At 39.7% G+C, this 27,595-nt stretch overlaps 2 protein-coding genes across 6 annotated transcripts in view; one reads left to right on the top strand and one right to left on the bottom strand.

Moving 5' to 3' along the window:
* The first annotated feature begins 813 nt into the window (after nt 1–813).
* On the top strand, nt 814–22,215 carry SLC3A1 (solute carrier family 3 member 1). Of its 2 annotated transcripts, XM_075204135.1 has the most exons (11): nt 814–1,067; nt 1,222–1,569; nt 7,982–8,161; nt 8,245–8,399; nt 11,110–11,235; nt 13,602–13,721; nt 15,388–15,512; nt 17,082–17,283; nt 18,226–18,405; nt 20,045–20,161; nt 21,592–22,215. In XM_075204135.1, exons 2-11 carry the CDS (start codon nt 1,341–1,343, stop codon nt 22,030–22,032), a joined length of 1,875 nt encoding a protein of 624 aa, XP_075060236.1. In that variant the 5' UTR covers nt 814–1,067; nt 1,222–1,340; the 3' UTR covers nt 22,033–22,215. The 2 variants fall into 2 exon arrangements, with proteins under 2 accessions (XP_075060236.1, XP_075060235.1); XM_075204134.1 differs by having other exon boundaries at nt 814–1,569.
* A 2,657-nt stretch (nt 22,216–24,872) lies between these two features.
* Nucleotides 24,873–27,595, bottom strand: part of PREPL (prolyl endopeptidase like) — a 30,684-nt gene continuing 27,961 nt past the window's right edge. For all 4 annotated transcript variants that reach the window (XM_075204130.1, XM_075204132.1, XM_075204133.1 and 1 more), the window contains one exon: nt 24,873–26,387. In XM_075204130.1, coding sequence (XP_075060231.1) covers nt 26,313–26,387 — 75 coding nt within the window. In that variant the 3' untranslated portion in view covers nt 24,873–26,312. The remainder of the gene's footprint in view (nt 26,388–27,595) is intronic.

Here is a 27,595-nt window from a genome sequence, read left to right as displayed (position 1 = left end):
ATGCTATTCAGTATATATAAGCAAATTTTGCTCTCAATTTCACATATCCATTCGCTAATATTATACCAAATCTACCATATAGCAACAGTATATTTATAATGCTGATAACAGTCAATTGAAGATTACCGTGATTATCAGTTAATTGTATGCACAGGACATGTAGTTTCCAGAAAGGGATCCCACAAACGGAGGCTGACAGTTCAAGACAGTAATAATTCCACCAAATAATCGTGCTGAGATGATAACCCATATCCGGACCACGGATATGGGTTATCTGTACCCGTTCTAACACGCCTCCTATTCAGTACATTACCATGGCTGTTAGACAGAGCTTAGTCAAGTTCAGTAACAGACAATTGTTTGGTTTACAGCAATGATAGAAGTCACAGCACCTACATACAGCCAAAAGTAGGCAATACACAGATATTGGACTAACTTAAATAAAGGCCTTTCAGATTATATCATCGGTGTAAACGGTAGGATGGGAACTTATGGACACATCTTACCATAGGACATAAACCTCCTGGGTATATACCGATAAGTGGCTGAGAAGGGATCATCCTGAGAAATGACATTGAAAGTCCTTGACAATACTGTTTACATGACTTCATATTTTAACGCAACTATTGTATTATCAACAATATTGCAATATTTTGGCCACAAGCTCCCTTAACCCTCCTTCAGTCACGCAAAATAAGTAATTAATAGTAAGTAACTATTGCAATCAAAATGTTTGACGTTCACATCCCTCTTCATAATGGAGCCATTGTTTGACCTCAGCCAGGAATTTCTGTAGTTCAAAACAACCATTGTTCTTCCTCAGAGAGGATCAAATTGCAAAGAATGACTTGTACTTTACTGTATACCCAGAGCTATGATTTACCATCCAGTTTGACTGTTATCAAAGTCTCAGGAAAAGGAGATTACGGACGTCCAATAATCCAGTTCATTATGAAGCAGTGGGGAATCAATGATTACCAGAACTTTGTATTGTTTTGTCTCTCTGTACCTTGACCTAGACTGGAGTATATAACAGGAATTTGCTGTGGTTTGCTTGCCAGCCTCAGGTAAACTTTGTTTTCTGATTGTCCGCACTGTCACACGTCTTTAGATCTGGAGCCAAAATAACAGAGGCATACTAACCCGGGAACATGGCTGAGGAGGATAATTCAGTGGAGTTCAAACAGAAAACGGGGCTTGAAAATAATGGTTTTGTTTCAGATCCGGGATATGATGAGGTACAGACAGCAAGCAGAAAAAACAGCCAGTCGGAAGAACAGGCTTATACCATTAAAATCAACACGTCTGAAGATGCTCTACCATTAAAGCCCTACGCCGGGATGCCTAAGGATGTCCTTCTCCAGTTCTCTAATCAAACATGCTACAGAGTTATCCGTGAGATTCTATTCTGGCTCATCATCGTAGCCACAGTAGCCATTATAGCTTCCACTATCACCATTATAGCCCTGTCCCCCAAATGTCTAGACTGGTGGCAGAGCAGCCCCGTTTACCAAGTCTACCCAAAATCTTTCCGGGACAGCGACAATGATGGTTCTGGCGACTTTAAAGGTAATTGCCATGTTTTATGTTTATTTTAAATGTGAAGATGGTTTGTTTTTTGACAATATCTAAATGTATATTCCAGTTTTGTTATTTGACACTGCATACAGTTGTTATAATAACCAAAATAAGTATAGATTAAGGAATGATAAAGGAGAAAGGAGAGTAGGTAAGAATTATATATGAACCAGTCACCCACACACTCATATCTTCCTGCCCTCTATTCTGTAGATGTTATGCTGTGAGTATATAGTATATGCTGTAACGTCACAATCCGTCTGATGGTCAATATGGAAGAAAATAGTTTTTACAATGTTGTGGACAATTAAGGATGATTTACACATTTAGCTGCCTTTATTTATTAGATTTTACATGTCTCATGCAGCTTTTACTAAGTGCAGTTTTATCTTGCTTCTGAGATTTTTTTAGTTCCATCTTTATAGCATTAGGCAGAGCTGCATATTTAATTTCCCTGGGATACACCACACAAAGCTGATCTCTGGGAACAATGTTTCCAGTAATGAGCAGAACTGTATTTTATCCAAGGGCAACATAAAAACCAACAATACCTGTTCATGATGATATAAATCAGTGAGAGGCAACCCGATATACTTCAGGGGCTACATGGGCGACCCTTTAACCTTCAAAGGGCCACACATTACCCTTAATCTCAGTAATAAGTTAAAACAACACATTTAATCATAGAAAGAGACACATATCTGTAATAATATATCAACAGGACTGCAACAAGTGTTATAAGTTATAAGAGACAAATCTGACAATATAGCATAGTTGCCTCCCAGGTCCTGGACACAATTAATTAAATGGCAGGGGTGGGGCTTATGATGCAAATCATGTGTCATTGTGGCCCTGCCCCCTACCATAATAGGTTAGAACTGATGATGTGTGTTGGGGGGGGGCAAATGACACGATTTGCCGAGCCCCGCCCCCACACGCCCACCTGCCTTCCCCCCGCATCTCCCAGGGGCAAACTTGGCAAGTATGCAATAAAGCAGGAAGGATCTGGGGCCCTCAGGTGAAGGCTCTGAGGGCTGCCTGGTGCCCATCACTGATATAGATACATTTATGAAAAGCACAGCAGGAAACCAGAAAGATAAAACAAATACATTTAGTAAAAGTTACTGGCATATGTAGATGAACCAATAAATTAAAATCTGAAGGTGGGAAAACCTCTTAAATTTAATTGAACTTTGTCATTTATTTTAGCAGAAAATGTTCAGTAAATAGTTTGTATGTTATATGCTCTTTTGTTATGTAGCATCTTTTAGTATTTTGATTAGTGCAGTGTTTTTGCTGCTCTCACTAAAGAGGTTAGAGACTAGGGGCTAGATTTACTAAGCTGTGGGTTTGAAAAAGTGGGGATGTTGCCTATAGCAACCAATCAGATTCTAGCTTTTATTTATTTAGTACTTTCTACAAAATGACAGCTAGAATCTGATTGGTTGCTATAGGCAACATCCCCACTTTTTCAAACCCGCAGCTTAGTAAATCTAGCCCTAGAGGTCCTCTATTAGTAGCATCAAGACAAAACACTAAAGGCCAAATTCACAAAGTTTTCTGTTAAATGTGTCTTAAAAAGTTAACAATTACAGTTCTGTAGCCAAAAGCTGCAGGTAATTTTCATTAATGTGGTCAGGACTGGAGCTTAAGTAACTTGCCATCCAAGTACCCCTTCCATCATATCTGTGTATGCGTCGGGTATGGTACAGGGCCATGGCAGTTAGGGCCACTAGAGATTCCAAGCTATTCTGGTGTGGATCTGTATCTACTCCAAGTTTAAAAAACACTTGTGTGGTTTTGACTGCAGTGGTCTTAAATATGACTTTGTGAATGTGGAATTCAGGTGTTTCTATTAAAAACGTAGCACTATTAACAAAACATTTTTTTTAAATAATCTAAATCCACTTTGTGAATCGTTCCCTAAATATCATCAAAATTAAACAGGATTTTTTTGTAGTGTTCCATTACTTCCATATTACACATTTAATAAATATACTGACGATAGATTGTTGTTTTTTTTTGAGAAATTATAGGTTACAGAACTGTGGCACATTTACTCAGTTTGGTTATTTACGAATGTGCAGAAATGTCACTCTATATTGATTGATGTATTTGCCGAATGGTTAGTGCACATTTGCTCATTAGCGCATGGTCACACTGAGAGGTTGTGTATTGAGCCATAACCATTTCAACAGTGAGATCACCTGCTTAAGTCTAGTCTACAGTTGATAATATAACTCCAAAGCTGTGTCTAAAATATAGGCCATTACCATGGAAAAATACAACTGTTCTCTGGTATCAGCGTTACAATTTCTGTTGTATTGGTGTGAAATTGCACATTGTAATATGCTCTACGAGAACTGCATATAGTAGTTATGTTTCTCTTACAGCTGATTCTATGAATGTTACCCAAAAGCCAAGTACATGATGAACACATGAAACACAGTAAAATCATTTGCTGTCTTAGATGGTCATGTGTAGTCAGATGTATGTCCAGCCCTGAAGTGCATAAAGGGTTTGGTTTTTTTTTACACAAAACTTATGTCTCAGTCCGCTCTCAGACTGAGGGAATTCTCCCACTTGCACCAGTCTATGCTTAGAGGCAGAAAAGGGGAGTTAATGGGCAGTCAAGCATGGGCATGGTGTACTAAGCGCGTGGTAACGCTCATTGCTTTGCTGGGGGAAAGTAGACACAGTTACACCTCAATGAGGTTGCTGCTTTCCCACTGTTGTAAGATCCTTACTGACGATTGTATGCATTTTGTATACTATTCCAGGTCACATGTATCTTAGGGCAGATGCGGAACTAGCAAGCTGTGGGCCCCAGTGCAGGGTGGTGGGGAGGAGGGAACTGGGGCCCTCAACACCCTGCATCCAGGGCTGCCAAGAAGAATTCAGGGCCCGGGTACAACAAATTCATGGGGCCCCCCCTCATAGTGAAGTAAGCCCCAAAATTTTTTTGCGCCGCCTTACGGCGGCGCAAAAAAGATTAGGTATATGGTCATATATTCAGGGGCGTGGCTAGCCAAACGGCAGTGCAAAAATTTTGGGAGGTGCGGTCATGCATTTGGGGGCGTGGCAAACGTGCCATTGGGGCGTGGCTAACATAAAAACCACTAGGCTCTCAATTCGCCGGAGCGTCACATATGTTTAAGCACTCCTGACTTTCAGGACATCTACCACCACAGGGTAGTATACAAACAATGCAGTGTGTACACAAACAGTTCAGTCTTGGCCTACACCTTACATTGGACACAACATTCACCAAAAATTGGTATTGTCCCTACTAGAATCACAACATTTCACACACTGTGCTGCTCTCTCCTACCTGTTCTTCTCACTTTCTCCACCTGTGGCTGCTGCTTTCTTTAGTTGTGGCTTGTCCGGATCCAGAAATGTTGAAGGACCTATTTTGAAAAAAAAATGGCTACATTTAGAAAATTACAGCCAGCCCCAGCGTTAAATCAATAGCACCCACGATTAATAATTAGGCCTTCCTCCAGCTCCAATATTACAATAATGTGCCCCTTCATCATCGCCATGCCTTATGATCACACTGTGCCCTCCATGCTGTTTTTGCCCCCTTCATCTGGCTCCCCTTCATCAGACTATACTATGCTGCTCCCCCCTTTTTCAATCCCACTGTGCCATGCCTCCCCCCCCCCTTTGTAACCCCACTGTGTCATGCTGCCCACCATTTTTTAACCCCACTGTGCCATGCTGACCCCTGTTTATTAACCCCACTGTGCCATACTGCCCCGTTTTTTAACCCATCTGTGCCCCTCTCATTTTTTCACCCCCTCTGTCATGCTGCTTTCCCATTTTTTAACCCCTCTGTGCTCCCCCCTCAATTTTTAACCCCTCTGACATGCTGCGTTCCCATTTTTTAACCCATCTGTGCCCCTCTCATTTTTTAACCCCTCTGACATGCTGCTTTCCCGTTTTTTAACCCCTCTGTGCTCCCCCCTCAATTTTTAACCCCTCTGACATGCTGCTTTCCCATTTTTTAACCCCTCTGTGCCCCCACTCATTTTTTAACCCCTCTGACATGCTGCTTTCCCATTTTTTAACCCCTCTGTGCTCCCCCTCATTTTTTAACCCCTCTGACATGCTGCTTTCCCGTTTTTTAACCCCTCTGTGCTCCCCCCTCAATTTTTAACCCCTCTGACATGCTGCTTTCCCATTTTTTAACCCCTCTGTGCCCCCACTCATTTTTTAACCCCTCTGACATGCTGCTTTCCCATTTTTTAACCCCTCTGTGCTCCCCCTCATTTTTTAACCCCTCTGACATGCTGCTTTCCCGTTTTTTAACCCCTCTGTGCTCCCCCCTCAATTTTTAACCCCTCTGACATGCTGCTTTCCCATTTTTTAACCCCTCTGTGCCCCCACTCATTTTTTAACCCCTCTGACATGCTGCTTTCCCATTTTTTAACCCCTCTGTGCTCCCCCTCATTTTTTAACCCCTTTGACATGCTGCTTTCCCATTTTTTAACCCCTCTGTGCTCCCCCTCATTTTTTAACCCCTCTGACATGCTGCTTCCCCGTTTTTAACCCCTTTGACATGCTGCTTTCCCGTTTTTTAACCCCTCTGTGCCCCCCCTTATTTTTTAACCCCTCTGTCATGCTGCCCCCCCGTTTTTTAACCCCTTTGTGCCCCCTCATTTTTTAACCCCTCTGTCATGCTGCCCCCCCGTTTTTTAACCCTTGTGCTCCCCCTCATTTTTTTAACCCCTCTGTCATGCTGCCCCCCCCCCCCCGTTTTTTAACCCCTCTGTGCCCCCCTCGTTTTCCTCCCTTCACTTACCTTTTCTCCTCTCTTGGTCTTCTCTGCTGCTCTGTGCTCCAGACTGACTGAATGCTGGGCATGACATGATGACATCACACCCAGCATTCAGACAGTCTGAATAGAGCACAGAGCAGCAGAGAGGAGGGATGCCGGCTCCGCGATCAGGTGAGTATGTTTTTTTTTTTTTTTAAACTAGCCTGCTCCCCCCACCAACGACCGAGCCCCCCCCCACCCCTCACCCCCCCCCCCCCCCCCCCCCCCCCGCCAAAAAAAAAAAAAAAAGGAAAGGAAAAAAAACGTTTGGAAAAAAAAAATTAAAAAATTAAAAAAAATCAGCAGCGCAAGGGCCCGGGCCGGGCCCCCTGACATGCCGGGCCCGGGTAATTAGTACCCGCTCCCCCCCCCTCTCGGCGGCCCTGCCTGCATCTGCCATGCAGCGGGCCCTATTATCTCCATGAGCCCCGGTGCACGGTACCTGCTGCACCAATGGTAGTTACGCCACTGTCTTAGGATATGTGTGGCTTGGAATATACTGTAAAGTACATGACGCACTTTACTCTTAAGTTGTAAGGTTGGGTACACACTAAAGGGTTTTCAGCCGATTATCAAACAATATCACATTAGTGTGTACGCTGTAATGATGACCGATTATAGTTCTAGAGCACATTGTATCATTTCATTTGATTCTTAAACTGAACTAAAAATATTGTTCAACAATGGAACGATGTTGTTCCAACTCTGCAGTGTGTATACACTCAGGACCAGCAGTGTCCATAGATCTCTATGGAGTGTGTAGAGTCCGGATCTGTTCAGACGATGGTTATGAAAGATGAAGATCACAGATCTGAAGGGCAATTATCTAAAACATTTATAGTGTGTACACACGGTCAGCATGCTGATCGGGACTTTTTTATTTTCCTGGTAAAATTGTTAAAGATGTCCCATCCGGAGTTAAAACTGCCCAGACAAGTAGCAAAAGTTACTATTGTCATCATTCCGTTCTTTACAGTTACATTCTTAGTAGGTAAATATATTACTTGTAAGTCTCCTGTTTATGCATTTGTTTTGGGGTTACTGCTTGGCAGCCCAAGCCCTGTTTTTTGCCGTTGAAAGGCTTAGCTTATTTTCAGAAAAACGGGTTTGCCGTCAGTCCTCCAATCAGGTGGTTAGATGAAAAGAAATGTCATTTATAATAATTTATATCACAGCTTTATTGTATTTGGCATTAAACTTTATTGTTTTTTATCGACTGCACAAACTTTGTATGTAAGGTGTATGTTAGTTTTCTGTATAACAAAAAAGAAAAGAAAATACCCATCCCCTCCATAGCATCTCTTCTATATAAATGCATTCAAATAATTAGGCTTTGATTGACCCCATGGCAAAATGTTCGCAATTAATAAAATATGAATTTTCAAAATTGACCACACTTGAAATGTCGTATTCTTTTGGCATTAATGAGGAATACGCCAAAGTGCATTTTACTCACAGAAAATAGAGATGGTCTCACAAACCTAGCTCATGTACGCGATAAATTCTGACTTTCTTGCGTTTGTACCGTGAATCACGTACACAGTATTAAACTACATTTAATTATTTTTTTAAATCTCTCAGGGGTGCAGGAAAAGATAGACCACTTTGTGTATCTTAATGTAAAAACCGTCTGGGTCGCCCCTTTCTACAAATCCAGCATGAAAGATTTCCGATATGCTGTGGATGACTTCCGAGAAGTTGACCCCAGCTTCGGGACAATGGCTGATTTTGATCGTATGATTGCCGCTCTGCATGACAAAGGTGAGATGGTAAATTTCACCCTCAGCCCATTATCCTGGCAATGTGTCTCAGTCTTATACTATCACTTTCCCCTTATCCACCAGGTATTAAAGTAGTAATCGACCTAATCCCGAATCACACCAGCAATAAACACAATTGGTTCCAGTTAAGCAGGAATCGGACTGATAAATATACTGACTACTACATTTGGCATGACTGCCAAAATACAGGAGGACAGGTTACACCTCCCAATAATTGGGTAAGTCTGAACAATGTTGGTTATCTTCATCTATGCAATGTCTAGAACTGCATTATTTGCAACATAGTTAAGTATTTATTTGATATTGGAACTATCACTTGAAGAGAATAGACATTTACTTTATTTATATTGCAGAATTAATTTCTTAAATTACTAAAAATACACAGGGAGAATTAAAGTTAACGTATCATAGTTCTTTCAAGCATGTTTTTATTACCTAAAAGTCTAAAAAATGATTAGTGTCCATCAATACAATAAGAACATCCTATATAAAACCAAAAATACCACCACACATATGGCTACAATACAACATTATCTTCATTTCAATACACAAGTCATTGGCGATGAGGTTCCATATTTTGGGTGGGGAAAATGGTAGATGGCCTTTCAGGATAATAGTTTGGATATTATCCTTAAACTCTTATTGGAATGCCATGATAGTGAAATTGGTATAACATATCTGAACTTCAGTGGTAATGGTACTTACTGTGTTCATAAACTGCAGTGCACTTCATAGTGCTATGAGCAGTCATATGCTATTATATCAGATGCAGAACTACCATGATGGCCCACACTCAGTATAAGACATAGTTATAACAGCGGTGGATGTATACGTGGGAAGGAAAATGTACGGGTGACTTCTGCCCTTAGGGATGCTACTTAGCTTGTATAGAATTGTAATACCCTGCAAATTACAGGTATATTACAGCATGCATTCATTCAGAAAACTACAGTTCCCCAGAGTGTCTCTGGGAGTTCAATGCAAATTGCAGTTTGTACACCCGCAAAAAGCCCCGGATTGAAATAGCAGCATGCAGAGACAGACACTGCAACAAGTTACAAAAGCCTGCAAAGGAGATTCTTGGGGGAAAAGGGGAGAAGCCACATATGGGCTGGCTGTGAGTTGTGATTTGTGACTGCTAATGGTGGATCACCCCACAAAGAGCCACTGAATGCTATTGCTGAACTGTTGTCCTGAGGGATGTTTGCAACCAAAGAATGTAAAAGCCAGCCCAGAAAGAAGCATCTTTGCAGTACCGGAAAAGACCTAACTAGCCACTGCCCATGAAATGTCAGCAGGACTCATATGAAGACAGATAAATTTATTTTTGTTTGCGAAGTTCAAGTTATTTAAGTGAGACATCAAACTGTGTTATTAAAACCTCTGACCGGGATTGTAATATTGCTATTGAGAGTGTATGCTACTGTCTGAAGGAACAGTTTATTCCAGCCAAATCTGCTGTTTGTAAAGTTATCTACAAGTTGTCGCAGTGTACAAGGGACATAGAGAGAAATCATATGTCAAAAGAGAGTCTCTATATTGCATCAGAATTTTGATTCTTTTGAGAAACTGCCTAAAATGGCCACTGAAGAGAGAATTACAAGTTGCTTAACTCTACAGTTGCTGGGAGAGATCTGCTAATTCCTTTAGACAGATTACTAAGTGAACATTAAGTTCTTTATAATGGAAATATTTTATTGTGCAGAATTGCTGTTGTTTGCTGTTGTTTACACAAAGCTCAAAAGTCACGCATGCATCAAGCCAAATACTGATTTCATTTTGTATAAGTAAATAAGATTCATATGTCAGCTGAAACTTTGCTTAAACCTGTCTTACAATTTACCCCCTTTGGTTCTGTATATCGTAAAGTGACTCTAGTCCAGTGTTGGCTAACCTGTGACACTCCAGGTGTTGTGAAACTACAAGTCCCTTCCAGCAATAAGCTGCTATATGTTGGCAAAGCATGCTGGGACTTGTAGTTTCACAACACCTGGAGTGGCACAGGTTAGCCAACACTGCTCTAGTCTACAGTCATTTCTTCTAAAGCATCTATCCTACAGAAGCTGGATTAATCTTATTACATCTCTACTGATTTGTGTGATAATTATAATTGTACTAAATGTATTGTGATTGAGTTGTCTAGATAAGATGGGGCTGCAGCATTTGGTGTAATTGTCTAATTAACTCATTAGCAACCGGTTATATCTCAAAAGTATTTATCCAGTGAAATCCATTTCACTGAAGCACAGTGCCTAACTTCAAAGTGAGATATATTTATTCAGTGACCTATGTGTTGTGGTGATTTATGTTTGCATATTGCTATATTGTTAAACCAAGTTTGCTAAAATTTTATTTATTTTGTGATGCATTGAATAACATTGCATATTTGTGGTATCGTGGAATTACTTCTCTACACTACCGCTACTTATCTGCTGCTGTGGTAAAACCTTATGCCAAAAGCAAAGCGAATTAACTCACAAGTTTATATAGTTTAAGCCCTGGGTTCCTTGTTTTATTCCAACACTACTGGGGGGACTTTTGCCTCTCTACCATACCACCAGGCATGTAGAATCCTTCCTTACACTACTTCTGTGGAGACAACCATCCGCCCTGTTACAAAATGATAACAGGGCGGAAAACATTATTTTTCACCACTTTAGAATGGTTGCAGAATGCGAGTGTAAAAAGGAGGACCAATGAGAAGCCGCGGATTTGTGATTGCGGCTTCTCATTGGCCTTTCTGCTCACACCCCCTTCCAGAACGTCACTCAGCCCCAGTTTACAGCGAGGGCTCTGACACTATCCACTGGGACCGGGGAGAAACCTACATTCTTAGTGATATTCAAGCTTCTAAGACTGATTGATTGAGATTTTTATTCTCCTCCCAAAACTGTCACTAATATAAAAATGTCTTTTACTTCTTTTCAGGTGGGCGAGTATGGAAATTCCGCATGGGAGTATGATGACACAAGGAAACAATGCTATTTTCACCAGTTCCGTAAAGAGCAACCGGATTTAAATTTCCACAATCCAGACATCCAAAACGAAATTCTAGTAAGTAGAGACATAAAATTTGTCTACAATGCACCAACATATTGTTATGGTAAAAACGTCTTGAAAGGACCAGTAAAATTGGGAAAATAAATCCCAGAACATACAGCTATACCAAGGGTTAGATTTATTAAACAGCGTGTTTGAAAAAGTGGAGATGTTGTCTATAGCCACCAATCAGATTCTAGTTATCATTTATTTAGTACATTCTACAAAATGACAGCTAGAATCTGATTGGTTGCTATAGGCAACATCTCCACTTTTTCATACCTGCAGTTTATTAAATCTAGTTCCAAGTGTCTTTGTCTTTAGACATATGAACTCTATATTTAGCTCCTGTCGTGTTGAATGCCGTGTGCAGCAGAACACAGATGTGTAGCACAACACATGTATGTATCTAGCCTTAACCACTCAAACTTTTTTTCTAATTTGTGATCTCGAAAAAAGCTGATATACCCGTCATTATTTGTCACATGCATTAGACATTTTGAACCTTCTGTTTTCCTATAAGGCTGAATGTGATGTTTGCAGAAGAAATATGAGATCATATTACTTCTGCCAGGCAATATCGCCGTTAGCTGATCATCGTTCAGGTACCCTGGGGAAAATGTATTGATAAATAGTGGTGATAAAGATTTTCTGTTTCCGCTGTTTGATAAACAGACCCCATAAATTGCACCTGTCACCTACACTCAGTGGGGGTGGCCATTTTGTGGGCTGAAGTTGTAAGATCCCTGAATCTTCTTGCTTGATTGAAGAAAAATAAAAAAAATGCAGGACCGCCGCAAACAGCTTCTACCTAGTAAAAGCTACGATAGGCAATGAGCTTAGCTCATTGTGCTAGGTCTATTTATAGTATTAGTTGCAACCAATTCACTAAGAACCAGTGACATCACTGAGGCAGTAGTTAACTTGGACCTGTCACCTATATACAGGAGGCATCCATTTTGTCACCTAAACCAGCCTGCTAGGAGTAAGTGACGTAATTGAGGCACAGCATGGCTTACAGTTGTAATGTCCTGGCTTCTAGTGAATTGATAGGCAAGGTTTAGCTTCCAGAGATCCCCCAAGATAACCTCTCCACACAAAATGGCTGCCTCCACGATGTAGGTGACGGCTGCATTACAGAGAACAGACATACCTGAAACAGCTTTCTTCTGCCACGTACCTGAAATATATTTTGTGAGTTTTTTAAAAAGCACAACATGTACTTAATATTTAGTTATCCTTTAAGTTGATGACATTTGACCAGTTTGTTCCCAGTTTCTATATTTACCTGTGTCACATTTTCACATCTTGTTTTACACCTGCCTAAGTTCCATCAAAATGTGAAGAATTGACTGGAAAATTAGAAAGGTTAATAAGTTTACACTTCAATCAGCTTGTTAAATCGCTGCGTCATTAACTTAGAAAACTGCTGAACTTTACTCCCGATGGTTTTCTCATTAAGCAATAATTATAAACTTAGTCACACAACACATACTTTAAACTTTAAATTGCTGACAAGTTGTTCGAGGAACCTTTACAGCAATCCTCTGATTTATAATTATTAACTTTTTTTTTATATAATTGGCTGTTAAGCAAATCTCAAGTTATCTCTCTAAAATAAATAAGTACATTTAGAAAAACTAATAGAAATACTGTGCAAATACAGGGTACTAAACAAATTAACGGACAAAAATGCACTGAACGTTTCTTATAAATGCCCCCCAAATGGCACATTGAACTTGTCCTATGCTAGGTCTGAACTGGTATAAGAGCCATTTATTTGATCTTAAGCGGTACTTACCTTTCTATAAATATTATCTCTCAATCAAAGGCTGTCTTTTACAGTACTGAATAATGTACATGAAATAACTGGAATGTTTATACTTAACTATACATGTCTATCATGCTCTCTTTTACTACAGTAGGTTGCCATGTCAGGAAGTAGGTACATCTCTAAGTAGGCAAAGTTTGACTGACAGCTTTGCAGACCTGTTGCGTAGAAATGCACTATGTGGATTGTTGGATTCATACATATAGTCAGGGCCATGGTATCACATTAACTCAAAATTCTGTAGTCTCAGCTTTTTAACAGAGCTGCAGTGGAAATTCGGCTTAACAATTAACAATGTAGTTTAATATCATGGTTCACATCTGAAGTTTTGGGGTATTATGGTCCATTAAGACAAAAATATATGAGTGTGTTCTTTGTACACATGGCATAGCTCGCCTAGCCAATCTGTGTTATAAGATTATATTCACCCTCAGAACATAATCACTTTATTTTCTCTTAAACTAAAATGTTTTACATAGATGGAAATAAGAAGGATTATGTCTACATCAATATTGTTCCCATAGCAATTGAATAAATCTGTTTTTCTCAGGATATTATAAAATTCTGGCTGGAAAAAGGTGTTGATGGTTTTATAATCAATACCGCTAGCTATCTGTTGGAAGCAGAACATATGCGAGATGAACCACAAGTCAACAAATCACAAAATGCTGTAAGTGTGTTTTATAAATCTGATATGGAAATTAATGGTTTATCATCCAAAAACATACGTAACATAAACATACATTTTTCTCCTAAAATCCATCTCCATCAAGCCCTCCGTCTACAATAATCATAAGGGGAAGGGGAGACTGGCTTTATGACCCGTGTATACATTTTAATATTTTGATTACATTGGTATTTCTGCACATCAAAAAAAAATCGCCTCCCCATATAAGGTGCGCCGAGATGATGTGAAAAGTGTCTAATTTAAAGTATAGTAAACACCCAATCAGCTCCACATATACAAATCAATGCAGCAACATTCACTCCAGGAATGGCCCAATTCCCGCACACCCCTTCCTGCCGTCACCAACATCATCTTCTTCTTATCATCATCATCATCATCATCATTAACCTTTGTTTATAGAGCGCCACATGAGGTCCGCAGCGCCATACAGAGGACAAACAACAAGACAGTACAGGGTATAACAGTACAATACAGTAAACAAAGAACACTACAACTCAACACAGTTACTGGGATGCAAGGGGTATTAGTGGTGGATCCAGGAAGGGGGGGGGGGGGTGATCGTGGCTGCCCTGATTGTGTTCAAAACACAATCAGAGCAGCCGGCCAGCATACTTTCCCTGCCTGTATCTGCCGAATGGACCTGCGCATAGTGTGCAGCCGCCAGCAACCTTAGTTATCAAAAAGGGTGCGGGGACTAAAAACAGAGGAGAGGAGTCAATGGGGAAAGAGCCCACGGAGGAGGTGAGCAGTATAGCTGGTGAGCTAAACTTATATGTAATTAATTATAACAGAGGAGAAGAGTGCCCTGCTCACTAGAGCTTACAATCTAAAGGGAAAGGGGCAGACAAACAGTTCACACTTGGCGGTGAGTTGATGTAAGGGGATCTGAGGGCTAGAGTTGGAGATGGAAAATGAAAGATGAAATGGTTAAGTGTAGGACTGATAGGCTTTTCTTAACAGGTAGGTTTAAAATTACTAATTGAGATTTAAAAATAGTGTTCTAGTTTTTCTGCTGCTGTTAAATTTCAGTTTCCAGGAAATGAATAGGAGAGTTGTAGATTTAAGGGACAAGTTGGTGACAAATAGGAGTGACTTATTTGGAAACACAGTCTTCCTTTACTGCTCTGCTTCTTGTCTAGCAAGTAACGATGTATATACAACTTAGCGCACTAATCCATGTGCGTCCCCTTCAAACCGGCGCTAACATGCAAAAGATAGACTCATGAACTCACAAACCGCCATTTGTTAGCTCACATTTTTACTGACTGATAAATTTGACCCTTAGGGGCATATTCAATTGACGGCGGGATCACCGAAAATCCTGCGCTCCAAAAATATTACTGTCAATACTGTAATATCTCGCTGGATTTCAGCTCGCAGCTCCCTGAGCTGCGAGCTGAAATCCAGCGAGTAAATTACCGTATTAACGGTTTTTACGCGCAGGATTACCGTATTAACGGTAATATTTTTGGAGCGCGGGATTTTCGGCGATCCCGCCGTCAATTGAATATGCCCCTTAGACCACATCCAGATGGACACTTTTTTACTATTTTTAAAAACACTATATGGTGTTTTTTGTTGTTGTTGTTTTTCTTGCTGGGAGCATGGATCTTTCCGTACAGAACCTTATGATGTTTTGTATTTTCAGGATACAGTCACCTCCTATGCAGAACTTTATCATGACTACACAACTTCCCAGATTGGGATGCATGATATCCTTCGCGATTTCCGCCAGACCATGAATGAATACAGCAGAGAGCCTGGACGTTACAGGTATGATCGCTTATGCTAGATTATTTTTAACAAGGAGGAGTGAGGCAGCTGTCTCAGGCAGCCAGTTTTAGGGGGCTGCAAAATGTAGAGAATGGAATTAAAACATGGAGAAAAAAAAATTGCTGCAAAAGTTGAAAGGAGTGATTTGTACCAAGCTGGCAGAGAATCGCACTATTTCTGTTCATGTCAGGCAAATAAAAAAAATTAGTTAATAGCCCAACTGTGGGGAAGTAATTTAATGGTTACTAATTACTACAGTAAATCATTATCATCATCATTTATTTATATAGCGCCAGCAAATTCCGTAGCGCTTTACAATTGGGAACAAACATTAATCAGACAATACTGGGTAATACATACAGACAGAGAGGTAAGAGAACCCTGCTCACAAGCTTACAGTCTATGGCACACAGCATCTTACTTATTTAAGATCCTCTCCTATTTTGTTTTATTGCATAAAAGTGACTATTACCATGGTGACTTATCGTACAGCTAAAGAATTTGGAAATTCATGGGACAAATGAAATACTAGTTTGAAGACTAAGTAAAACCGCCACATCTCCACACAGCCGCATTTGTGAGCAGCCCCTGTAAGCCTGGGCCTAGGCCGGCAGCAGGCTGGAGACGGCACTATGCTAACTATACATCATTTTTGGTTTTACTTTTTATTTAGCTGTAATTGAGATATTATAAATTCATTATTTAGATATGCTACACATGGGTTGAATGATTTTATATACATAGAATACATTGGGGATTGCGGACAAGAATAGGGGGCCTGATTCATTAAGGATATTAACTTGAGAATCTTCTTATTTCAGTCTCATGGACAAAACCATGTTACAATGCAAGGGGTGCAAATTAGTATTCTGTTTTGCACATAAGTTAAATACTGACTGTTTTTTCATGTAGCACACAAATACTTGATAGCTTATTTGTACACTGAAATTCAAAGTTGATATTTGTGTGCTACATGAAAAAACAGTCAGTATTTAACTTATGTGCAAAACAGAATACTAATTTGCACCCCTTGCATTGTAACATGGTTTTGTCCAGGAGACTGAAATAAGAAGTTTCTCAAGTTAAGATCCTTAATGAATCAGGCCCAGTGACAGCAGTTTAGAGCAGGCGCAGGCTGGGAGAGGGATGGCCGGGGGGCACACAGGCGGCCGCATCACATGACAGGGGATGCGGCCGCGTCATTTATGACGCGGCCGCATCCCCTGTCATGTGATGCGGCCGCCTGTGCGCTGACACGGCCGCATCTGATGGTGGAAAATTATGTTTTTTGCATATGGGGGGCGGCCGGCCGGCCTACCTCCCGGCCCTAATAGCCGTCTGACCCAGCGGCCCAGAGGGCCGTTGCCCCCCTGCCCCCCGGGCCAGCCTGCCCCTGGTTTAGAGAATGGGTTTATGAGACCGTCCAGAAAAAGTAGCCTTGGGGAACAAGAAACTTGGATCTAGGTTATATCTAGACATTGTAATGTACACAGTAGGTAAACAAATGGTTCTGCCATGAGAAATAGGCCAATGTGAGCCCACTATACTTATATGTGACTTTCCTTTCAGGTTCATGGCTACAGAGGCCAATGATCAGAACATGCTGGCAAGAACTATGCTGTATTACGGCAACTCCTTCACAGAGGAAGCCGACTTCCCACTTAACTTCTACCTATTCAAACTGGATAAGGATATTTCTGCAAAGTCTATATATGAGGTTGTGAATCTGTGGATGAAATCTATGCCCAAAGGAAAGTGGCCTCACTGGATGGTAGGACTCCGTTTCCTGTACGACATTCGGCAATACATACACACCGTGACACGGCAGGGTAACCGGAGGCGCATCATAATTTATTTATATAGCGCCACTAATTCCGCAGCGCTGTACAGAGAACTCACTCACATCAGTCCCTGCCCCATTGGAGCTTACAGTCTAAATTCCCTAACATACACACACACACACACACACAGACAAAGAGAGAGAGTAGGGTCAATTTGATAGCAGCCAATTAACCTACCAGTATGTTTTTGGAGTGTGGGAGGAAACCCACGCAAACACGGGGAGAACATACAAACTCCACACAGATAAGGCCATGGTCGGGAATTGAACTCATGACCGCAGTGCTGTGAGGCAGAAATGCTAACCACTAAGCCACTGTGCTGCCCAATATATGAATGTTGGTATGGGCAATTAAATGTCTCAGACTATTTTGCAATATTTTTTATCTGAGATTCTATTATAATTGACCCTGAATCATACAGAAAACCTCTGTGTAAGTAGCATAAATACCTTCAACAGTCATACAAAATATCACATTTCACAAATTTGTACTCAGCTTCCAATACATACCACTCCTCTAATGAATTGTACACATTAATTTAATAATATATAGTACAAAGCTGCATCAATACAAAACAAAAAACACCTGGGGTGGGGGCATCTGAAAACTGGTGCATGGGTATCTGTACAGGAAATGTTCTGCAACACGTAGCATCCAACCAGATGTTTGCTTCCATTTTATTAACTGTACTTGAACAATGATCTAGAATCAGAATTTTATACCATAATGATTGCCCTAATAATGTGCAGTGATCATGACAGAATATCTTATCTGTACTAATGACATTCGGGTTGAATTTTTAGTCTTAGCTTATTTTACAAGAGGTTTTCTCTTGTAAGAGTCACTGACTTTTTTTCCAATCCCTTCGTCAGGTTGGAGGTCCCAGCAATTCTCGCATTGCGTCTCGAGTAGGGAAAGACTATGTTGATGTACTTAATATGCTGCTGCTTACACTCCCTGGGACCCCTACAACCTACTATGGTGAAGAACTGGGAATGATAGACAATCCTACATTAAATAATAGCACAAACCCATCTGGTGAACACAATCCTGTGAGTAATCCTAATATTCATTACCTAAAGAGTAACTATACTAATGTTTTTATATTCTTAAATTATCCTGCACATTGCACGCTACTGTTTTGGGACAGTTGCATTATTTTGATTATTTATATATAATATCTATATATATATATATATTGTGCATAATTTTCTTCCTTTTCCAGGCTTAATCAATTCATACTGATGATGGGTTGGTCAGAAAGATATATCATGTCACTTAATACATGAGCATTCTCTTGGCGTCCTACAGAGCTTGAGGCGCTGAGAGCAATTAGACCAGGCCTGGCCAACCTGTGGCTCTTCAGGTGTTGTGAAACTACAATTCCCAGAATACCATGACACGTTTTGACTGGCTTCTACTGGCGAAGCATGCTGGGGCTTGTAGTTTTACAATATCTGGAGGTTGGCCAGGCCTGAATTAGATGGTTTCATAGATGCAAAAGCTTTTTGTAAAAAGCAGTAGGGAGGACAAAAAGCTTATTTTCAAAGAACAATACATAATTTTGCCCATCATGTTGTGCATATTAACTTTACAAGTTTGAATTATAAAAACATTTACAATATCCAGATATGTATGTATGTATATATATATATATATATATATATATATATATATATATATATATATATATAAATATGGGCAATGCTTAACACACTGCCTCAGTGAGCTATATTGAGAATAGATCTCATTCAGTATCTGATCGTATTGAATGGACTGTAGATGTGGAGTGAATGGCCTCAGTAAAGCTGACCACACATGAATGGGTTCTGCATCTGACCCCGATTGCCAGGATCAACATCCAACTTGGCCGCACACACAAGTGGGTCAGATTAGCTTACCTCCAACATACATTGAGGCCCGTCAGTGAGATCAGAAGCCCAAATACATAGGTGACAGAGGTCATTTTATGACTGCATTTATCAACATGCTCAATATTAATTTGGTTGTTTTCAATAGGATCATGATCAACCATTGTGGTTGGTTCGGGGCCACACAAATGGTGTGGTATTGGGCTAGTTGCCCGAAATCCCTGCCAATGTCAAAGCATCTGTGGCCAGCTGAAGTTTTGATATATATATACTATGTGTAGTTTGAGTGTAGGGTTGTAGTTTTTATGTAGAGCGTGTTTCCAAATGAAGACAGCAAAACACTTTTACTGTGAAGACCAGCAATAGGCAATGGGTTTGGTGTTGACCATAACGGACTCTTTTTACCAGGAGTAAAATCTACCTTTATGTCTTCATAACCATGAGTATATTCCTGCTCTAGGCTAGTGAGACCAGAAGTAATTTCCCCTGCAGGCCTGGCTATGAGTTTGCCCCTTGAGTAACTCCTCTTAGTGATTATACATTCATGGCACTTTCACACAATCAATGCACCATCATAATATCCTTGATTGGTCTGCATTGTCTTCTAACTGGTCAGTAAAGAATAAATGAACCTACGACTTGGCCTATGAACATGTAAAGTGCACCAAGGATGAAATAATGCTATGTTATTAGCTTACCTAAATTCAAGAATTAAAGTCTACTTATGAAGGCCAAAACAACATGTTCTCCACTATTCATGTAAACTTCCAAAAGCTCCTAAATTGATGTATATACTCACTATAATGGTGTTTGTTTGCAGGCTGAATACCCAGAGAAGACACCTATGCAGTGGGATAACTCCTCAAATGCTGGGTTTAATATTGGCAATAAAACGTGGCTGCCAGTCAACCAGGATTATCAAGCGATCAATGTTGAAGTGAGTATTCTCACACCATTTTCACCAGTAATACCTTTAAAGGTGTATCATAAAAAATGAAAATGAAGATCAGGTATCATGTTTGTACCAAATGATTGCATTTTGATTTTCAATAGCGTGTTATGTTGTGTGTATGTAATGTAAATCATTTACTAAGTTTTTCCTATCTCCATTTTAGGAATCTCTGCTCACTTTCTCTTTCTAGTGCCGCCTATCTGTGATTTGACTATCGTGTTGACACAACATAGAACCGCCTAATGCATCAGGCCCATTTCAGAGCGGTCAGCAAAGTAGGCGGTTCTATACAGTGTCAGCATGGAACAAGGATTCCTGAAAAGGGCACCGAAATAATAAAAAAAAATAATACACATTAGGCCTGATTCATTAAGAAAAGTAAAGCAAAAAAAGGAGTAACTTTGCACCTTGGCAAACCATGCTGCATTGTAGGGGAGGTAAATTTAAAATGTGATGGCAGATTTATAGTTAGGGTAGGGCATGTCCTAGATCCACTTTACATTTCAGTGTAAAAATAAATTTATGAAGTATTTGTGTGTACATGAAAAAACAGCCAGTATTTATCTTAGGTACAAAATAATAAACTAATTTGCACCCCTTGCATTGTAACATGGTTTTGTCCAGGAGAAAACTTACTAATTTTTTTACCTTACTTTCTTTAATGAATCAGACCCATTATATACACATATTCCGGGTTGGGTTACGCTTAAACGATATACTAAACTCCGACACTGAGGACACCTACAAATAAAATCCGAATTCAGGAAAACCTGATTTAAATCTAAACAGACTTACTTGAAAACAGACGCTGCAGATCACCGATGGGACCACCATGCTAACCGCCACTTATTCCGACTGTTAATTTAAAACGGCAATGTCAGGTTAGGTGTTTAAGCACTTAACCTACGGAGTCTCGACATTGCCGCTTTAAATGAACATTCATACAGGTCGCGATGATGTCACATTGTAGTGCTGGCGAGCTGTCTGGTCGGAATAAGTTGCGGTCAGCATGGTGGTCTCATCGGTGATCTGCAGCGTCGGTTTTCAGGTAAGTCTGTTTAGCTTTAAATCGGGTTTTCCTGAATTCAGATTTTATTTGTAGGTCTCCTCAGTGTTGGATTTGTGGTCATCGTTTTAACGATTACCACCACATATTCCATGGTGTTTCAGCCAAATAACTGCACATTAATTTGCCTTTTTATTTTTCATGAGACAAACACAGTTAATGGTTTTAATGAACAAATATATTATGCAAATTAGTTCCTGTTTTTCAATAACCCCAAATTCACTCAATTTTGGAACAAGCCTTGTTACCAGCAACCCTGCTGTGGAATGATTGCAGGGAAATCCTGTAAGTACACAATCCTTAGAGACCCAAGCAACATTTGTAACAATATATTAAATATTCCTCATAGGTTCAGAAATCAAAATCGGATTCAACCCTAAATTTGTATCGGGATATAACAAAGCTGCGAAAAAACGAATTACCCCTTCACAGGGGTTGGCTGTGTTACGCCTGGAACGATGACAATGTGTTCGCCTATGTGAGAGAAATAGACGGTTTGAACAAAGTATTTATGATGGTGCTAAACTTTGGTGTTAAGTCATCAGTAAATATTAAAGGGCAAATTCCAGATCTCCCAGCACAGGCAAAAATCACATTAAGTACGATATCTGCAAATAACGGGAAAACCGTAAGCACGGACAATATTAACACAGAACGTGGAGAAGGGCTAATATTGGAGTACAAAACAAGCACACCGCTGCACAACCTGGAGGCATTCAAGCAGAATTGCTTCATATCAGAGAAAGCCTGTTATTCCAGCGCATTTGATTTACTTTACAAGAATTGCTGAAGAAGATGCAAGACATATTATTCTATTGCAGTGTGTTGTAAATTACTGTTCAACCTAATTTGTTTATCATTTATGCTGCAAAATATACATTTTATGGCGCCATATAAATAAACCTACATATATGTAGAAATGTTGGACAGCTTAAAAATTATAAATAAAAACATTTGTTTTGTACTTTGGAAATGGTTTATATATGTTTTGTCTTAACTGGTTGCAATGTTCATAAACCACTGTGTTTGATAAATATAGTGATGGTAAAAAAATAAATAAAAAAAAAACTCCAATCCAAAACCCGATGGGCGAGGGGAGAGGAGGATGATGGGGGAGTAGTAGGGCACTTTTTAAGACTCTTGTGCTGGAAAATGCCACAATCAGCACAGAATATAATTATAGTTGATGATGCACCTAACAACCCAACCCACGACCCCTGCCGCCCCTGTGCAACTTTTACAAAAAATCCCGTCCCTGTGTCACGAACACCCAGCCTGTCCGAGATACAGCAATCTGAACAGCTGGCAATGACTGGTGTCACCTTAGTCACTTAATACACCTTTTCTGCCACCATGAAGGAATTATTATGGTGTCCTTATGTTCACCAAAACCACTTATTAATGTTTCACACTTAAATCACATACATATGTAGCATGAGCCTCCCTGGGCTTCGTAAGTTCACAAAGAATCACGGAGAGTGAGCTAGATAAAATATGTTTAATCTGAAAAATGTTTCCAAAGATTATTTACAAGAAGGTATTAAACAGACATACAATAGGTTTTGCACAAAAGAGTTTCCGAAAATAAAATAGAAAATAAAACCAGAGTCCTTACTTGCAAGTTCATGATTTGGCGTGTGAGGAATACACATTGAGGAGAATGGCACATTTCAGCCTTGACAGGCTCCCTCAAAGAAATTAACAATCTGATGTCTGAAACAAGGGATTTTTAAACCATTTATTGTTGGGCTCTTCACCCCCCACCTTAGGAGTTTAGCTGTCAATAAATACAGATTGATCTCCCAAATGTCACAGGGCTTCAAAGTGAGCTAGGGATGTCTGGAGATCGGAATGTTCACAAGACCTTGAGTTCTCACCTCTGCTCCTTCTTGTTGTTCTACATGGTTTACAACTTTGGGTTCAAACTCCCCCAAGACCCTTATCTATCCCGGGCGTGGCTAGTTTCAAAAGATTAATGGTACTTGCATAAGTTCAAACTCATGTCATCTAGCAAAGCACACGTTGATATTACATTACAAGGTTAAATAAAATATACATTGTCATACATGAATTCAACAGAAAAGAGCAATCAGTCATCAGATATACTACGTAGTCGCCACACCCTGTTAGGGGTTTGGATTGGTTGGGACTTCTCAGCGTGTAGCTTGTGACAGATTTAACAAAACTGAGACATTATTACAACCTTTTAAAAGCCCAAAAAAGGTGAATTGCCGGGGTTAGGGGCAGGGGAGGTCTGGCAAACTTTAGCCTGGGGGACAAGACTCGACTCAGCATCCTGTTAGGAAAATTTTAAAGGAAAAAAAAATGTAGGTGGCCCAATGACCCAGCCCAAAGATACCCCCTGCACCCTAGACCAGCCTGCCTCTGGAGGCAATAATAAACTTTTAATAACAAACTTTGTCACATGTTGCTAAGGCATTGCATGTAGCCACAACAAAGCTGCTCTCTGTCTGCATTGGTACTTTACAATTAAAGATGTAATTTTAAGTACTATAATATAATTTATAAACAAAAAGAACAAAAAGAAAGGTAAGAGCCTGGTAGAATTTACATGTTTCCTTAATATATATATATATATATATATATATATATATATATATAATATATAATATATATATATAATATATATATATATATATATATTGGTCGGACACGAAAGTAGCTGTTTATTTCACGTTTTAGATGTGGTATTGCACAATGTTCTGGAACAGCAATCTTCGCTCATTTCCGCTTGCGCCTCTAAAATTTCACCAGGAACATCCTGTAATGAAACAACATGCAGGGTTCCAAGTTTCAATTGAATCTATCCCTAAAACATCAACTTTCATGTCCTAGAAACAAGTACAACTTAATAAATCCGAGAATAGGAGCAAAATTAACATCAGCAGTTGTTAAAAAAAAAATAAAAAAATAAACATGGTGATTTTTTTTTTTTTTGAGCCCACATTTAAAAATGAAGAATTAATGACCATGATTTCTTGTAAAGTTGGCCACAGGGTATGTTCTTGTTTTACTTCATCCCCTTGTGCTTGATTACGAACCTTTCCCTGTGCCCCCTTAGTGCTTTTTCATACATTTACATGTCCTGGGAGAAGGCTTGTGGCTGCTCTACTGCTGTGTCCACAAGGATATTAACATAATTGGCTGTGAAGATCCTGGCACGTATTTGCTTGCACAGGTGTGTGACCTCGTTTGCTCTGTCTGGGTCCTGGATCAACCCCGTGGCTGATGTGGTGTAATGATTACATCATTTCTTACACTGAAAGGCTGAAATTCAGTTCAATTCTTGAGGTAATTGTCTGTTTTAGCAACAAATTCATTAACTTCCTCATTTCCTCTCATTTAAACACTGCTCCACACTTGCAGCTTCACAAGAGATTTCTGTCAGTTGTCATTTGTCTGTTAGTCATTCAAAATTAGTTTTGGGAAACAAAAAAACAAAATACGCAGCACCTACAGCCAAGTTTTGTAGAGTGCAAAATTGTGGAGTGGTAAACATGTTTAGCCAAAAACTGTATAATAGCTTGTTTCTTGGAATATAAACATATTCTGTTTATCAAACCTTGTTGCATGCAGTCGCAGAATGTGTAATAATATGTTTATAAGAAGAAACTTGACGGCTTTATCCCCAGATGTCTGAATACAACATACAACAAAAATGGTGATAAGTTACTTCTGATTAGATATAAGCGAAATTTTCAAAACTATTCGGTGACTTAATTATTATTATCATTTATTTGTTAGGCGCCACAAGGTACCCGCAGCGCCGCACACAGTACTAACAGTAGACTATACAGGGTGAAACCATACAGAACAATGAACAAAAAGTACCAATACTTCAGAAACTCTGGCCAGTCATATGCAGTAAAGACGGAGCGGAAGAACAGGTATGGAGACAGGAGGGGAGGGGGCGCTGCTCATACGATCTTACATCCTAAGGGAGGGTAAACAGACCAGGCACTAGAGGAGCCAGTTGAGGCAAGAGGAGAGAAGGGAGGACGAGCAAAAGGGAGGAGATGGGGGTTAAGTAGATGGTTGGTAGGCTTTGAGGAAGAGGTGAGTTTTAGACTTAATAACCTCATTCTGCATTTGGCCGTCATATTTTGCATATTTCGTTGAAATTTGGCCTTAGGTGTTTCCAGTCCTGCTACAAAGAATGAACAGACTGTTGTTTCCAGAGTTCTACTCCGAGTGAAAATTCCTCAAAATGCAAATTTACATATAATGTATGGAATGGCAAAAGAAAAGCAGAATTAGAAATTTTGCTCATTTTTTTTTATATGAGCCTGTTGAAAAGTATGTTATTTTATTAAGTCAACTCAGTGTAATTTGTATCTATACTGGTAGAATAATGAATCAAATATTTCTTTCCAGTGTTAATAGTAATTAGTGCAGTTGATTCTTTGGAGCTATTTAAGTATGTAAAGACTGGATATAATCCAGTGTGAAATAAAACTGTTTAGTTAGTTTCTTAGGGCTCCTTTCTATTATTTAGAATTTGTTTAAGGTTTAAGTCTTTTAGAGGTGACATGAGCATGATTTTTATACATAAGGCAATATAGAAATGATGTGTACGACCATTATAATTATTATTACCATATCCTCCTATTTTGAATCAGAGCTTTTGTTAATGTTTGCTATGCTTGTAGAAGGAATGAGATCCCACTGATTGTAGAACAAATGAAACATAGATAAATTGGATTTAATAAGCATGTGACTTGCTTTTGCTCAGTGATGTCCGTGTCTATGAATCTTCGAAGAGGAAAGGCCAATGTGAGCTGGCCAGTTAGGTCGCTGACAATACCAAAGTTAGCAGAGCCAACTGCAATAGAACCAGAATGCAATAAAACACAAAATACATCTACACACAATCAAGTTCCTAAATCCAGCTTGTTTATGCTCGATGTACATTCTTTGTTGTCTCGTTTTCTTGTTGTTTACTTTTCCTTACTTTTGAGTTTTTCTGGACATTCTGTATAAAAATCCAGAATATAAAAGTAGAAGTGATTGTTTTTTTCTTTCTTCTTTATGTTTATATTTGCTCAAAGTTCATCTGTTGTTTTTCAATTCTTTTATTTCACTGCGGTTCAGCTCCTTGTGCAGAAACGATAGATGCATTGCCACCTGAAAGGAAAGAATACAAAATAACATCATTGTAGAACGTGCTTGTTCTCTGCCTAACCTGGGGTCTAAGACAAAGCAATATTTGTTCTTTTATTGTATGTTGACAGTAGAAGAAAAAGGAAAGACAGTGGTGTTGTGATTGACATAAATAGGTGGGAAGATTGAGACAATAGAATATATTCTGGTAATCTAATCCCAATGACATCTACAAAACCATTCCAGCCAGTGATGACAGAATGTGAATTATATGAGTCAGGCAGGCAGTGCTGGGCCTGTCCTGGGGGTAAATGTATGAACATGCGGGTTCTTCAACACCCGCGTGTTCGGCGATTAAATTTCAAGCGGCGCTGCATTGTAAAGGGAAGTTTCCATTTACAATGCAGCGCCGCTTGAAATTTAATCGCCGAACACGCGGGTGTTGAAGAACCCGCATGTTCATACATTTACCCCCTGGTCTTGGACACCTTCTTAATAAGTAAACAAGACTTGGCTCGCAGACTATTAGGAACATTTTTTCAGGTGGCCCAGTGACCTAGCCCAAAGTAGCCCACGACAGGCACATGTGCAAACACACAATTACCGTACTCGGACTATGTAATGCCCGCTTGCGCCTCTCTGGGCACAAGCGGGCATAAGTACCAGAACCACGGAGATCTGCATAGGCGGATATGCGCGTGGCCTCTTTTCTGGGAATGCACAGAGCGATTTCATGCAAGATACACTACTCCCACGTGGCATGGGGCTCACTCTGCGTCAGTACCCAAGTGTGCATTATATTTATAGCATATGCATGTGTAGAGGTTAATGTGGTGAAAAACAACACACAGTGTCACTGAGCAGGGGCCCCGTTTGTCAGTTTGTGAGGGGCCCTCAGATGCCTGATGGCACACTTGCAAACAGCACTTATTCAGAGCTACACTGAAGTCATCAATGATTGTTCACTTTCTTGTAAAAACTAATTCAGTTGTAAGCTTTAAGTAAACCATGTGTTTTGTTTGTTGCATATTTGTATTTATTCCCTTTAACTTGTACTCATTCCCTTTAACTATGTAATTGATACATATCCAGTGATAGTGACATCTACAACTGTTGGCAAGTGGCAGGTCATCTATGGAATACGTATTTATTGTGAATGGCGGCACATCTATTTTTTCTATCTAATTAGCTCTTGGTTAATGTCTGAAGTGGTTGTCATATAGGACAAAAAG

The sequence above is a fragment of the Mixophyes fleayi genome, chromosome 3 (genome assembly GCF_038048845.1).
Source record: "Mixophyes fleayi isolate aMixFle1 chromosome 3, aMixFle1.hap1, whole genome shotgun sequence".
In the NCBI taxonomy this organism is placed as follows: Eukaryota; Metazoa; Chordata; class Amphibia; order Anura; family Limnodynastidae; genus Mixophyes; species Mixophyes fleayi.
This window is presented reverse-complemented; position numbering and strand designations above follow the sequence as displayed.

What these genes read in the sequence shown, in the direction of transcription:
- SLC3A1 (XM_075204134.1), top strand. Translation starts at nt 1,152, where the DNA reads ATGGCTGAGGAGGATAATTCAGTGGAGTTCAAACAGAAAACGGGGCTT. An exon ending in TGGTTCTGGCGACTTTAAAG is followed by an intron (nt 1,570 to 7,981) that starts GTAATTGCCATG and finishes TAAATCTCTCAG; the next exon opens with GGGTGCAGGAAAAGATAGAC. An exon ending in TTACACCTCCCAATAATTGG is followed by an intron (nt 8,400 to 11,109) that starts GTAAGTCTGAAC and finishes ACTTCTTTTCAG; the next exon opens with GTGGGCGAGTATGGAAATTC.